This window comes from Hippoglossus stenolepis, chromosome 15, assembly GCF_022539355.2.
Source record: "Hippoglossus stenolepis isolate QCI-W04-F060 chromosome 15, HSTE1.2, whole genome shotgun sequence".
NCBI lineage: Eukaryota > Metazoa > Chordata > Actinopteri > Pleuronectiformes > Pleuronectidae > Hippoglossus > Hippoglossus stenolepis.
The window spans coordinates 10,711,507-10,727,809 of NC_061497.1; the positions used below are offsets into that span (position 1 = coordinate 10,711,507).

At 31.9% G+C, this 16,303-nt stretch overlaps 1 protein-coding gene across 1 annotated transcript in view; it reads left to right on the forward strand.

Moving 5' to 3' along the window:
• LOC118121938 (sodium/potassium/calcium exchanger 3) overlaps positions 1–16,303 on the forward strand; it is a 37,211-nt gene that overhangs the window by 15,458 nt on the left and 5,450 nt on the right. The window contains exons 3-11 of the mRNA XM_035178222.2: positions 185–261; positions 520–594; positions 688–772; positions 1,620–1,723; positions 1,813–1,887; positions 1,980–2,005; positions 15,066–15,119; positions 15,214–15,356; positions 16,073–16,239. Coding sequence (XP_035034113.1) covers positions 185–261; positions 520–594; positions 688–772; positions 1,620–1,723; positions 1,813–1,887; positions 1,980–2,005; positions 15,066–15,119; positions 15,214–15,356; positions 16,073–16,239 — 806 coding nt within the window. The remainder of the gene's footprint in view (positions 1–184; positions 262–519; positions 595–687; positions 773–1,619; positions 1,724–1,812; positions 1,888–1,979; positions 2,006–15,065; positions 15,120–15,213; positions 15,357–16,072; positions 16,240–16,303) is intronic.

The window sequence follows — 16,303 nt, forward strand, 5'->3', positions numbered from 1 at the left end:
TCAGCATCCATTTGTCTTTGAGTGTTTTTTCAGTGAAGTGATGTCACGTTACATTTAGGCAGATTTTTATTTTATTTGCAGCTGCCAAAATCGACGTTTGTTTTTAATTAGAAAAGGAAATGGAAAAACTCTGAAAACTAAATGAAATATTCAAATCCTCCCCATGTCCGCCCTCCTCCCACAGCCATCCACGAGTTTCCAGAGGACATATTTACCAAGGAGCAGAGGAGGAAAGGGGCTGTGTTGCTTCATACGCTCTGTGTGAGTATTTCACACAATATTTGCCTGATATTTTTTTTCCTTTTTGTTTACATGCTCGACTCATTACGCTCATATGTGACATGATATATTACAAACAGAGGCAGGATGTGTGTGTGTGTGTGTGTGTGTGTGTGTGTGTGTGTGTGTGTGTGTGTGTGTGTGTGTGTGTGTGTGTGTGTGTGTGTGTGTGTGTGTGTGTGTGTGTGTGTGTGTGTGTGTGTCCCTCCACTCTCTGATCTGTGCTCAACAACTCTACAGGCCATTTACATGTTCTACGCTCTGGCCATCGTGTGTGAAGACTACTTTGTCCCTTCCCTTGAGAAAATATCTGAGGTGAGCATCAACCTGCCTTCGAATATACTTTTCTTCAATCAACAGGTCATTATTTGATTTGTTTTTTTATGGTCTGTTTTTTTTATCTTTCAGAACCTGCAGCTCAGCGAAGATGTGGCCGGGGCAACATTCATGGCGGCAGGAAGCTCTGCTCCAGAGCTATTCACCTCGCTCATTGGTGGGTAGCTCAGCCATTTTAGAGAGTACTTACTTTAGTTCATGATAATAAATTTTTACTTATTCAGATTTAAAGAGATACATTTTGTTTGTAGTTTCTGCAGTAACAGACTCATCCATGAGATGTCAGCAAAGTCCAATTCAAGTGAACTTCTATAACCCCAATTACATACTTGATTTTCACCCCCTCTCTATAGTCTAGTGTGTGTTTGTGTGTGTGTGTGTGTGTGTGTGTGTGTGTGTGTGTGTGTGTGTGTGTGTGGGTGGGTGTGTTTGGTCCAGCTATTACTCACGTTGTGGGGACCCAAATCTGTATACACACTCACATTATGGGGACTTGTCTGCCTTATGGGGACAAAATCAAGTCCCTGTAATGTAAAATCATTACATTTTAAAGTGAAAACGTGTTTTAAGGTTAGATTTAGGTTTGGGTTAAGTTTAATATTAATATTAGATTATGGTTAGGTTAGAATAAGGGTTAGGATTAGTCAGTTAGTAATTATTAGGTTTCAGTGAGTCTCCAGCAAATCAATGTAAGTCGATGTAATGTCCTCTAAAGGGTCTGTGTGTGTGTGCGTGTTTTGCTTTTGTATGTGTGTGTGTGTGTGTGTGTGTGTGTGTGTGTGTGTGTGTGTGTGTGTGTGTGTGTGTGTGTGTGTGTGTGTGTGTGTGTGTGTGTGTGTGTGCCTGCCAGGTGTCTGTACAGCTGCCCACAGAATCCGACAGGAGATGACAGACTGCTGCAGTGATTTTTATCTCATCTGAAACCAAACAAAGCGAGACACTGAATGGACACATCTGACTCCCTCTCTCTCTCCCCCCTGTCCCTCTGTGTCTCCCACCCGCAGGTGTTTTCATCACTAAAGGAGACGTCGGCGTCGGCACCATCGTGGGATCGGCCGTCTTCAACATCCTGGTCATCATTGGCCTGAGTGGGATCTTTGCAGGCCAGGTAGATTTTTAAACAAAATGTTTTTACCAACATCTTCTGTGTAGATCTCACAGAGAATGAACACTAACATTTTTAACTTCACTCCTCAGACAGTGGTTTTGACATGGTGGTCTCTGTTTAGAGATTCCTCCTACTACATCCTCTCTGTACTGGCGCTCATCATGGTGAGATCTGCTTTCCTCCTCGGGAATCAACCTGTTTGTAGCTTTGACTTTTCCACATTGTGTTTAATTAATCTATTTTGTTCTCGCTCTAGGTTATCTATGATGCCAGAGTCGTCTGGTGAGTTCATACACTTTGAATTATGTTATATTTTTTATTCCTGTGTTATACTGTCTGTCAGGTGTCCGCATGTAATTTCAAAATTGGTCCAAACCTTCAGGGAAAGAAGATGTGATTAGATTTTGATGGTCGAAGGTCAAAGGTCAAGACCAAACAAAAGGGTCTTTTCCTTGTGAACGTGATGTGATACCTCAGGAAGACCTCCAGGGGATCTTTTCATATTTTATACAGACTTTCACAGATGAACTGATGGTTGAACTAAGGTCAAGGTCACAGAGACCTCGCAAATTTCCCCACTGTGGGATGAATAAAGGATTATCTTATCTTATGAATGTGTTATCTTAAGCCTCAAGGGAATCCTTTCAGATTTGGCATGAACGTTCAGTTGGACACAGATGAAATGATTAGATTTGAGTGGTCAAAGGTAACAGTGGCCTTTTGACCGGTTGATTCAAAGATGAACTGGTAAGATTTCAGTCAAAGGTCACCGTGACAGTCCCAGAGGGTTAAGGCCAGAGGATGTCAAAACTCGTACAGATTGTTTAAAATGACATGATTTTATGAGTCTGGAAAAAAAACGTTTTTAGACTGAAATTGCACCGGTTGTAGGAGGTGAACGACCACTTCTGCCTAAATGTTGCAGTAGTTGCTTTATTTATTGCATGAGACGATGTTTTACAATGTTTTAACAGATACTAAAAGTATAAATCAGTTGAGGTTTATTCTGGAGGCTCAGCTTGTTTGAAAGGTCTTTAAACTTCCTGCTCTTTCTTTAAACGTGGAGAAAAGGAGCTGAAATTCCTGTTTACACTAACTCACATTTACATCATCGCTGAAACGTCACCGATTTACTTTTAGGCTCATTTAAAAAAAGCAAAATCACAATAATACTGTTCCATTATAATGTATGAATAAATATGATGCTCTGAAAAATTGTTTTCATCAAGCAGTGCTCATATGATCACATTTCTGTAGCAGCACTCCCACAGTGGCTGTGTTCTGCATTCAGATGTGGAAATTCGTCTCCTTCGCCTCAGGCTCTGATTGGTGTCACGACCTCTGCCTCAAACCTGTGTCATCACAATCATGAGGTTGAGGGTGTCAACAAGGTGATTGTGCAGTCCGTGATTGAGCAGCACGTTGAATCGATTCAGTTCAAAAAAACAAAACAGCTCGATGTGTGTTTCCAGTCAGCCACTGCTCATTACAGAGTCGGCGCAGGTTCAATTTAAAATCTGCTGTCAGATGACTTTTCATTTGTCTAATTTGTGTGGAGGAGGTCTGTGTCATCTGTGGCAACCACTCAGCAATTTGGAGCTTGTTAGATTGATTTAGAAATAGTTGTTGCATTGATTTCTTTTGTGCAGACTTTTCCTTCTAAACACGCTCATTTATGCTTCCAAGCTGTTGCGAATGTTTTCTTTTGGCCTTTAAAAAAAATGGGCTTTCCATTGTTGTATATGTCAGTGGTTTTAATGAAAGAGTAGATTTAATCCTGGATTTAATGTCAGTGCTTTCCTCAGTGATAAATGACAGACAGTTATTGAGTTGCAGCGAGCGGAGCCAAAGCCGCTTGGCTGTATTTCACCTCACCCCCTGTTCCTCTGGATCCACTGTGGCAGATTTGTGTTGTAGCTGAGTTTGCCAAGTCACTGCATGCTCACAATATCTGAGTCTGCACATGTGCAGCAGTGCGGCCTCAACGGGCTCAGGGGGACAGCAAGAGATCAGTGTGGGTGCTTGTTAGGGAGGATGTGCACACACAGGTACAGTGTGTGAGTAGAAGTGTGCAAAGCTTCTTATGTGTTGTGTTGCATTTGTTTTCCATGTGGATAATATGACTAAACCCTCCTAAAGGAAGTCTCTCTCTGCAACTTTAAATGTTCATGACTAAATATAAATTGATATAAGTTCACAAAAGAAACATTTTGAGTTACATCTATAAGATTAATGAAGAACTGGGATTATTTTTTTTGCAAATTGCAATAATCTTTACATAGTATAGTATAAGATAAGATAAGATAAAATAGGACAAGATAGGTAAGGTGAGACTAGGGCTACGTTGTAGCACTAATGGGCCCGAGCACACGCATTTTGAAGCCTGTTGCGGTTAGTGGAGAGAGCGATCAATGACCAAGCGCACGTCTCCGCGTTGCATGCGTTTTGCGCACTGCGGCAAGAACAAACGCTTCACTTCCTGCGTCTGTCGAGCGATGTCGATCCTTGCCTGCTAATTGTTCATTACGGTCCACGCTATCAATTGCACATCACACTGTGAAAATTTTATGTAAATTGAATGATAGTTGTAAAACAAAGCTTACTTCCTGTTGCCAGACTAATATCTGTTCAAGTAGGGGCTCTGATGTAAGCGTGAGCAATTTTGTGTCAATTGGACAATGTTACAACAACATAATTATCACACTGATCATGACCCTGCACTAATATTAATATATGGAGCGTCCGTCTGTCCGTCCGGAAAAAAAAAAATACGGACAGACGGACGAAAATCTGTCCGTCTGTCCGTCCCAAAAAAAAAAAATACGGACAGACAGACGGACGAAAATCCGTCCGTCTGTCCGTCCAAAAAAATAAATAAACCAAGCACACGTCTCTGCGTTGCATGCGTTTTGCGCACTGCGGCAAGGATAAACGCTTCACTTCCTGCCTCCGTCACGCGATGTCGATCCTTGCCTGCTAATTGCTCATTACGGTCCACGCTATCAATTGCACATCACACAATTCATTATTAATCTTTCCTCCCTCCTCTTTTATAACGTGCTTACGTGCGTAGCATGCGTAACGTAGCGTAACATAAAATGCGTGGCGTGGCATCGCGTGGCGTAAAGTAGCATCACGTAGCGGAAAGTAACGTCACACGTCACGTCACGTCACGTAACTAAAAGTACAAAAGTAACTAAAAGTATGGAAGTAACTAAGTAACGAAAAGTAACGAACAGTAACGAAAAGTAACGAACAGTAACTAAGTAACGAAAAGTAACAGTAAGTAGCATGGAGTGCGTCGTAACGTCCGCGTCACGTCCGCGTCCGCGTCGTAGCGTAATGTAACGTCACGTAATGCAACGTCACGTAACATAATGTACAGTAACGTACAGTAACGTACAGTGACGTAGTGTAACGTAACGCAACGTAACGTAACATTGCTAAACTAAAAGTACGAAAGTAACTAAAAATACGAAAGTAACGTAACATTGCTAAACTAAAAGTATGAAAGTAGCGAAAAGTAGCAGACAGTAATGAAAAGGAAAAGTAATGGAAAATAGCGAGTAACTAAAGTAGGGAAGTAGGTAATGTGCTCGTCGGTAACGAAAGTAGCGTAGTGTAGCAAATGTAGCGGAAAATGCAAGGTAGCGTCGTGCATGGCGTGCAGTAGCGTGGCGTAATGCAGCGTAGCGTCCGCGTCAAGCGTGGCGTAGCACGGAGCGGACAGTAGCGGAAAATAACGTAATGCAAGTCCGTAGCGTGCGCGTGGCGTGCGTCAGTAGCATGCTTACTGGCGTCAGTAGCGTGGCGTAGCGTGGCGTGGCGTAGCGTAGGTAGCATGCGTACATGCGTGCAATGCGTAGCATGGCGTAATGTGGCGTAGCGTCCGCGTCATGTCCGTCCCGTCACGCAACGTCACGTCAAGTCACGTAACATAGCATAGCGTAAGCCGTCACGTAGCAACGTCACGTAACGTAACGTAACATAGCATAGCGTAATATAACATTGCTAAACTAAAAGAAACGCAAATAACTAAGTAACTAAAAGTCTGAAAGTAACTAAAATGCGAAGTAAGTAACAAAGTAACGAAAAGTACAAAAGTAACTAAAAGTACAAAAGTAACTAAAAAGTGAAAAGTACAAAGTAACTAAAAGTACAAAAGTAACTAAAATTACAAAGTAACTAAAAAGTGAAAATTACAAAAGTAACTAAAAGTAACAAAGTTAAAAGTAACTAAAAGTACGAAAGTAACTAAAAGTACGAAAGTAACTAAAAGTACGAAAGTAACGTAACATTGCTAAACTAAAAGTATGAAAGTAACGAAAAGTAACGAAAAGTAACGAACAGTAATGAAAAGTAACGAAAAGTAATGGAAAGTAACGAAAAGTAACGGAAAGTAACGGAATGTAACGGAAAGTAACGTAATGCAAGGTAACGTCACGTAACGTAACGTACAGTAACGTAACGTAATGCAGCGTAACGTCACGTCATGTAACGTAACGTAACGTAACGGAACGGAAAGTAACGGAAAGTAACGTAATGCAAGGTAACGTCACGTAACGTAACGTAACGCATAGCAACGTAACGTAAGCAGAACATAACGCATGTGAACGCAACGCAACGTATCGACGTAACGCCACGCCGTCACGCCACGCAAGCCACGCCACGCACGAATATAACGTAACGTAGCATGTCAACGAGTAACGTAACATAACATAACGCAACGTAATGTAACATTGCTAAACTAAAAGTACGAAAGTAACTAAGTAACTAAAAGTACGAAAGTAACTAAAAGTACGAAAGTAACTAAGTAACGAAAAGTAACGAAAAGTACAAAAGTAACTAAAAGTACAAAAGTAACTAAAAAGTAACAAAAAGTACAAAAGTAACTAAAAAGTAACTAAAAGTACAAAAGTAACTAAAAAGTAACTAAAAGTACAAAAGTAACTAAAAAGTAACAAAGTACAAAAGTAACTAAAAGTACAAAAGTAACTAAAAAGTAACTAAAAGTAAAAAAGTAACTAAAAAGTAACTAAAAGTACAAAAGTAACTAAAAGTACAAAAGTAACTAAAAAGTAACGAAAAGTACAAAAGTAACTAAAAGTACAAAAGTAACTAAAAAGTAACGAAAATTACAAAAGTAACTAAAAAGTAACTAAAAGTACAAAGTAACTAAAAGTAACTAAAATTACAAAAGTAACGAAAAATACAAAAGTAACTAAAAGTAACTAAAAGTACAAAAGTAACTAAAAGTAAAAAGTAACTAAAAGTAACCAAAAGTACAAAAGTAACTAAAAGTAACTAAAAGTACAAAAGTAACTAAAAAGTAACGAAAAGTACAAAAGTAACTAAAAGTAAAAGTAACTAAAAAGTAACTAAAAGTACAAAGTAACTAAAAATACAAAAGTAACTAAAAGTAACTAAAAGTACAAAGTAACTAAAATTACAAAAGTAACTAAAAGTACAAAAGTAACTAAAAGTAACTAAAAGTACAAAAGTAACTAAAAAGTAACTAAAATTACAAAAGTAACTAAAAGTACAAAAGTAACTAAAAAGTAACGAAAAGTACAAAAGTAACTAAAAAGTAACTAAAAGTACAAAAGTAACTAAAAATACAAAAGTAACTAAAAGTAAAAAAGTAACTAAAAAGTAACTAAAAGTACAAAAGTAACTAAAAAGTAACTAAAATTACAAAAGTAACTAAAAGTACAAAAGTAACTAAAAAGTAACGAAAAGTACAAAAGTAACTAAAAAGTAACTAAAATTACAAAAGTAACTAAAAGTAACTAAAATTACAAAAGTAACTAAAAGTACAAAAGTAACTAAAAAGTAACTAAAAGTACAAAAGTAACTAAAAGTACAAAAGTAACTAAAAGTAACTAAAATTACAAAAGTAACTAAAAAGTAACTAAAAATACAAAAGTAACTAAAAGTAACTAAAAGTACAAAAGTAACTAAAAGTACAAAAGTAACTAAAAAGTAACTAAAAGTACAAAAGTAACATAAAAGTAACTAAAAGTACAAAGTAACTAAAAGTAACTAAATTAACAGGAATAAACAAAAGTAACTAAAAGTAACTAAAAGTACAAAAGTAACTAAAAAGTAAGAAATTACAAAAGTAACTAAAAAGTAACTAAAAGTACAAAAGTAACTAAAAGTACAAAAGTAACTAAAAAGTAACGAAAAGTACAAAAGTAACTAAAATTACAAATGTAACTAAAAAGTAACGAAAAGTACAAAAGTAACTAAAAGTACAAAAGTAACTAAAGAGTAACGAAAAGTATAAAAGTAACTAAAAGTACATAAGTAACTAAAAGTACAAAAGTAACTAAAAAGTAACAAAAAGTACAAAAGTAACTAAAAGTACAAAAGTAACTAAAAACTAACGAAAAGTACAAAAGTAACTAAAAGTACAAAAGTAACTAAAAAGTAACGAAAAGTACAAAAGTAACTAAAATTACAAAGTAACTAAAAAGTAACTAAAAGTACAAAAGTAACTAAAAGTACAAAAGTAACTAAAGAGTAACGAAAAGTAACTAAAAGTACATAAGTAACTAAAAGTACAAAAGTAATCAAAAGTAACAAAAAGTACAAAAGTAACTAAAAGTACAAAGTAACTAAAAAGTAACTAAAAGTACAAAAGTAACTAAAGTACAAAAGTAACTAAAAGTAACTAAATTACAAAGTAACTAAAATTACAAAAGTAACTAAAAAGTAAAATTACAAAAGTAACTAAAGCAAGTAACTAAAAGTACAAAGTAACTAAAAAGTAACTAAAAGTACAAAAGTAACTAAAAGTACAAAGTAACTGTAACGAAAATTACAAAGTAACTAAAGGACAAAAGTAACTAAAGTAACAAAAAAGTAACTAAAAGTAAAAAGTAACTAAAAGTAACTAAAAGTACAAAGTACTAAAAGTACAAAGTAACTAAAAAGTAACTAAAAGTACAAAAGTAACTAAAAGTACAAAAGTAACTAAAAAGTATAAAAGTACAAAATAACTAAAAGTACAAAAGTAACTAAAAAGTAACTAAAATTACAAACAAGAAATGTGAAAAGTACAAAGTAACTAAAAGTACAAAGTAACTAAAAGTTACTTTTAGTTACTTTGTAATTTCGTTACTTTAGTTACTGTACTTTCGTTACTTTAATTACTTTGTACTAGTTACTATGCTAGTTACTTTAGTTGCTTTTAGTTCTGTATGTTACTGTCATTACTTTATATTAATTAATTTTATTGTAATTTTAGAGTTTGTTTAGTTACTTTGACTGTTTTTACTTTTTTTTGTAATTTTAGTTACTTTTAGTTACTTTGTAATTTTAGTTACTTTGTACTAGTTACTTTGTACTGTTCTTTAGTTACTTTGTATTACTTTACAAAAGTAACTAAAAGTACAAAAGTAACTAAAAATGCAAAGTAACTAAAGTAGAAAAGTAACTAAAAAGTAACGAAAGTACAAAGTAACTAAAAGTACAAAAGTAACTAAAAAGTAACTAAAAGTACAAAAGTAACTAAAAAGTACAAAGTAACTAAAAAGTAGTATAAAAGTAACTAAAGTACAAAAGTAACTAAAAAGTAACTAAAATTACAAAAGTAACTAAAAGTACAAAGTAACTAAAAGTACAAAGTAACTAAAAGTAACTAAAGTACAAAAGTAACTAAAAGTACAAAGTAACTAAAGTACTAAAATTACAAAGTAACTAAAAGTGAAAAGTACAAAGTAACTAAAAATACAAAGTAACTAAAAGTACAAAAGTAACTAAAAGTACAAAGTAACTAAAGTAACTAAAATTACAAAGTAGCAGAAAGTACAAAAGTAACTAAAAGTACAAAGTAACTAAAAGTAACTAAAAGTACAAAGTAACTAAAAGTAGTAACTAAAAAGTAATAAAAATTACAAAGTAACTAAAAAGTAACTAAAATTACAAAGTAACTAAAATTACAAAGTAACTAAAAGTAACTAAAAATTACAAAAGTAACAGAAAGTACAAAAGTAACACAAAGTACAAAAAATTACAAAGTAACTAAAAAGTATGAAAGTACAAAGTAACTAAAAGTACAAAAGTAACTAAAAGTAAATTGAAAGTATAAAAGTAACTAAAAGTACAAAAGTAACTAAAAAGTAACTAAAAGTACAAAAGTAATAAAAGTAACGAAAGTACAAAGTAACTAAAAGTATGAGAAGTGCCAAGTAACTAAAGTAACTTGGTTGCTTTATTGCTACTCTTACTTGAACTTTGTTACTTAGTTACTTTGTACTGGTGCTTACTAAGTTACTTTTAGTTATTGTAATTTTACTTAGTTACTGTGTTAGTTGCTTTGTACTAATTACTTTAATAATGTGGTACTTTTAGTTACTGTACTTTAGTGCTTTCTAGTTACTTAAATTACTGTATTAATTACTTTGTACTAGTTATACTTCGTTGCAGATTACTTTGTAATTTTAGTTACTTTAAAAGTAACTAAAATTACAAGTAACTAAAAAGTAACTAAATTAAAGTAACTAAAGAATGACTAAAAGTACAAAGTAACTAAAAAGTAACTAAAAGTACAAAGTAACTAAAGTAACTAAAGAGTACAAAGTACAAAAAAGTAACAGAAAGTACAAAGTAACTAAAAAGTAACTAAAATTACAAAGTAACTAAAAGAAATGCAAAAGTAAAAAGTAACTAAAAGTACAAAGAGTAACTAAAAGTAACTAAAATTACAAAAGTAACTAAAAATGAATGCAAAAGTACTTTAGTTCTTTAGTTACTTTGTACTGAATTACTTTTAATACTTAGACAATTTTAATTACTTTGTAATTTTAGTTAGATCTTTACTATCTGTCACTGCTGGTGCTTTTTAGTTACTTTGTAATTTTCATTACTTTGGTTAGTACTTACTGTGCTTTGTCTTTTAGTACTTTTAGTTACTTTTGTACTTTAGTACTTTTATTGCTGTGCGTTACTTTTAGTTACTTTAATATTTAGTTACTTTGTACTTAGTTTTGTGTTACTTTGTACTTACTGTACTTTGCTGTGCTAGTTACTTTTGTTACTTGTAATTTTAGTTATTGTGCTTAGTTACTTTTGTACTTTAGTTACTTTGTAATTTTAGTTACTTTTGTACTTACTTTTAGTTACTTTGTTTTAGTTACTTTTTGTTACTTTGTAATTTGTTACTTTTATTGAAAGTAAAGTAACTAAAGAAATTAATAAAAGTAACTAAAGCACAAAAGTAACTAAAGAAGGAATTACAAAGTACTAAGTAGCTAAGCAAAGTAACTAAAACAAAGTAACTAAGTCAAAGTAAAGTAAAAATTACAAAGTAACTAAAAATTGCAAAGTAACTAAAAGTAAAAAGTACAAAGTAACTAAAGTAAAATACAAAGTAACTAAAAGTAACTAAAGTACAAAAGTAACTAAAAGTACAAAGTAACTAAAAAGTAACTAAAGTACAAAAATAACTGAAAGTACAAAAGTAACTAAAAGTAACGAAATTACAAAGTAACTAAAAGTACAAACGTAACTAAAAGTACAAAAGTAACTAAAATTACTAAAGTTACTTTTAGTTACTTTTGTAATTTTCGTTACTTTTTAGTTACTTTTGTACTTAGTTACTTTGTACTTAGTTACTTTTAGTACTGTAATTTTAATTACTTTGTACTTACTTGAATTACTTTTGTACTGTGCTTTTAGTTACTTTGTATTTTAGTTACTTTTAGTTACTTTTGTACTAGTTACTTTTGTAATTTTTGAGTTACTTTTTCATTACTTTTAGTTACTTTGTATATTTAGTTACTTTTGACTTTAGTTACTGTACTGTTACTTTGTACTTTTAGTTACTTTAGTTATTCTGTTGTAACCTAACTAGTTACTTTAGTTACTTTATGCTTTTAGTTACTTTATTGCTAGTTACTTTTAGTTACTTTTGTAATTTAGTTACTTTTTACATAAGTAACTAAAAGTAACGAAAATTACAAAAGTAACTAAAAATACAAGTAACTAAAAAGTAACTAAAGTACAAAGTAACTAAAAAGTAACTAAAAGTACAAAGTAACTAAAGTACAAAGTAACTAAAAATAAAAATTACAAAAGTAACTAAAAGTACAAAAGTAACTAAAAATAACTAAAAGTACAAAGTAACTAAATTACAAAAGTAACTAAAGTTTCAAAGTAACTAAAAATGTGAAAATTACAAAGTAATAAAAAGTAACTAAAATTACAAAGTAACTAAAAGTAAGAAAAGTAAGTAACTAAGTACAAAAGTAACTAAAAAGTAACTAAAATTACAAAGTAACTAAAAAGTAGCAGTACAAAGTACTTTTCGTTACTTTAGTTATTGTACTGTACTTTTGTACTTTTAGTTAATTTTTAGTTACTTTGTAATTTTAGTTACTTTTAGTTACTTTGTACTTTTAGTACTTTTGTACTTTAGTTACTTTTAGTTACTTTGTAGTTTTCGTACTTTTGGTTACTTTGTACTTTTGAATACTTTATACTTTAGTTACTATACTTTCGTTACTTTTTAGTTACTTTATAATTTCGTTACTTTGGTTACTTTGTACTTAGTTACTTTTGTACTTTTAGTTACTTGTGTGCTATTACTTTAGTTACTTTACAGATACTTGTAAGTTACTTTTGTACTTATTACTTTTAGTTACTTTATGCTTTAATTACTTTGTACTTTAGTTACTTTAGTTACTTTGTAATTTTAGTTACTTTTATTACTTTTTAGTTACTTTCTATTCAGTTACTTTTGGTTACTTTTGTACTTTTAGTTACTTTGTAATTTTAGTTACTTTTAGTTACTTTGTAATTTTAGTTACTTTTATGAAATACAAAGTAACTAAAAGTACAATTACAAAGTAACTAAAAGCACAAAAGTAACTAAAGTAACTAAAGAAAAAGTAACTAAAAGTAACTAAAATTGCAAAGTAACTAAAAGTACAAAGTAACTAAATTACAAAATTAAAAGTAGCAGTACAAAGTAACTAAAGGAAAAGAATAAAAGTAACTAAGGTCAAAGTAACTAAAAGTAGAAAATACAAGTAACTAAAGTAACTAAATTACAAAGTAACTAAAATTACAAAGTAACTAAAGTAACTAAAGTACAAAGTAGAGATTACAAAGTAACTAAAAGTACATAAAGTAACTAAAATTACAACGTAACTAAAAGTACAAAAGTAACTAAAATTACTGAAGTTACTTTAGTTACTTTGTATTAATTTTAGTTACTTTGTACTTTTGGTACTTTTGTACTAGTTACTTTAGGTACTTTGTAATTTTAGTTCTTTTGTACTTAGTTACTTTTCAACTTTAATACTGTCTTACTTTAGTTACTTTGTACTACGTTACTTTTAGTTACTTTATGTTATGAATACTAAGTTACTTTTAACTTTAGTTACTTTGTACTAGTTACTTTTAGTTACTAGTACTTTAGTTACTTTTGTACTTTTATTTAGTTACTTTTGTACTTTAGTTACTTTTGTATACTGTGCTTTTAATATTTGAATTACTTTTTGTTACTTTTAGTTACTTTGTAATTAGTGCTAATACTAGTTACTTTTGTACTTTTAGTTACTTTGTAATTTTAATTACTTTTGGTTACTTTTGTACTTTAGTTACTTTAAGTTTTAGTTACTTTTAGTTACTTTGTAATTTTAGTTACTTTTTACTTGAAAGTACAAAAGTAACTAAAAGTAACGAAGTACAAAAGTAACTAAAGCACAAGTAACTAAAAGTAACTAAAAGTACAAAGTAACTAAAAAGTAACTAAAATTACAAAAGTAACTAAAAATTCAAAAGTAACTAAAATTACAAAGTAACTAAAAGTATGAAAGTACAAAAGTAACTAAAAGTACAAAAGTAACTAAAAAGTAACTAAAATTACAAAGTAACTAAAAATGCAAAAATACAAAAGTAACTAAAAGTAACTAAAAGTACAAAGTAACTAAAATTACAAAGTAACTAAAGTAACTAAAAGTACAAAAATATGAAAATTACAAAGTAACTAAAAGTAACTAAAATTACAAAGTAACTAAAAGTACAAACGTAACTAAAAGTACAAAAGTAACTAAAATTACTAAAGTTACTTTTAGTTACTTTATAATTTTAATTTTAGTTTATGAACTTTTGTACTTACAGGTACTTTGTAATTTTAGTTACTTTGTACTTTACTTTTAGTTACTTTTAAGTCTTTTGTACTTGTTACTTTTAGTTACTTTGTAGTTACTTTTTAGTTACTTTGTACTTTAGTTACTTTTGTAATTTTAATTGTTAATTACTTTTTACTTTTAGTTACTTTGTAATTTTAGTTACTTTGTAGTTACTTTTATTACTTTGTACTTTTGATTACTTTTAGTTACTTTTACAATTTTAGTTACTGTACTGTTACTTTTGTTACTTGTAGTTTTAGTTACTTTGTACTTTAGTTACTTTTAGTTACTGTAATTTTAGTTACTTTTTTACTTGTAAGTAACTAAAAAGTAACGAAAAGTACAAAAGTAACTAAAAGTACAAAAGTAACTAAAAAGTAACTAAAAGTACAAAAGTAACTAAAAAGTAACTAAAAGTACAAAAGTAACTAAAAGTACAAAAGTAACTAAAATTACAAAAGTAACAAAAAGTAACGAAAGTACAAAAGTAACTAAAAGTACAAAAGTAACTAAAAAGTAACTAAATTACAAAGTAACTAAAAAGTGAAAATACAAAGTAACTAAAAGTAACTAAAAGTACAAAAGTAACTAAAATTACAAAAGTAACTAAAAGTAACTAAAAGTACAAAAGTAACGAAAAGTACAAAAGTAACTAAAAAGTAACGAAAATTACAAAAGTAACTAAAAGTAACTTTTTAGTTACTTTTGTACTTTTAGTTACTTTTGAGTTACTTTTGTACTTTACTTTTTAAGAATGTAGAAATAATAAATCTTTTTTATCTTTTAACAGTCTTGTTTATAGAGATAAGTAGAGAGATGATGTGTGAATGTGTTGTTTCTTATATTTTATAATATAATATAACAATACTCCAATAGTCACAATGTTAAAGAAAGTGATAATTTCCTGAATCTGCCCCCTGATCCAGATCTGCACAGAAATGTGATTAGTTATTTCCTGAACCGCATACGGCTTCCTTCCAAGTTTTGTGGAAATGTGTCGAGCAGTACTTGAGTAATCTTGCTTACAAACCACCAAACTAACAGACAGGGATGACAACATAACCCCCCATGGTGGAGGTAGTAAAAATGTTATGCTCTGTAATTCGGATCATACATATTTTAAAAGTGCCTTTAAAATGGTTCGGTAAGTTTGTTGTGTGTGAGACCAGACTAACACAAATCTATTGCTCACTGTGCAGGTGGGAATCCCTGCTCCTCATGACCATGTATGGAATCTACATTATAATCATGAAGTAAGTTTAAAAAAAAAGAACAAACTTCCTCATCAGTCATCATTTCTGACTCTGCATCTACGGATCTACACTAACAGCTTCTGTCGGGTCACAGGTTCAACTCCCAGATTCGGGCGTTGGTGACGCGTCAGTTGAGTAACGCCGATCCGTGCTGCCTCAGATCAGACGATCACAGAGAGGACAAGATGGGAGAGGACGCCTCCGCATGCAACACGTCCATGGTGCTGCTCAACAAAGGTCAGAGGACGTTACTGCTCAGGCTGATAAACATGACCCCGAGGTTTTTATGCCACTGCACCGGCGACAGACATTATGTTTACAAGTTGTCCATCCGTCTCATTCTTGTGAACATGATATCTTGAGGACACCTAAAGGGAAGTTCTTCAAATTTGGCACAAGCGGTTCTTTGGAGTTGAAGATGAACTGATTTGATTTTGGTGGTCAAAGGTCAAAGGTCAAGATCACGGTGGCCTCTTGAACATGATATGTGCCTGCATGGAATTTCTTCAAATTTGACCAGTTTTCCTTTAGACTCAAACTCACATGCTCTCGGAACATCCCAATACCTGAGTTTGGAAATCATTGTTTAGACTTCAGTTTGCTTTGAAGGCAGAATGTGGGAAAAACCTGGAGGCTGGTATTCAATTATCACATTGACACCTATTTCCAAAATATCTGTATTGGCTTAAAAGTCTCTTGTGATTTTAATTGTTAGAGATTCAGTTTGCAAGTGTAGCAAGTGACAAGTTGAAATTAGAAGCTATGATTTAGAGCTGATTGTGAAATTATGGTTTATTGGTGATGATGTCAGCAACTCATAAACAAAACCTTTGTAGATTTAGTTCGTTTTGCTGTGAAAACAATGTATGTTGATTGAAACTGCACAGGTTGGTGGAGTCATACATGTTCATTACTTACGGGGATTTGTTACGTGTTTAATTCTTTTTTCTCAGGACAATCTCACGGTCAGGAGCCTCATCCAGTCATCATGGTGGATGAGCTTCTGATCCTTAACCCCCACAAACTGTCCTTCTCCGAGGCCGGCCTGCGCATCATGATCACCCCTCACTTCTCCCCCCGCACCAGGCTCTCCATGGCAGGACGCGTGGTCATCAGTGAGGTACGTGACCCACACATCACAGGTTATTATATCGGCACTGGAGCTCCCTGACAAACACGTCCCG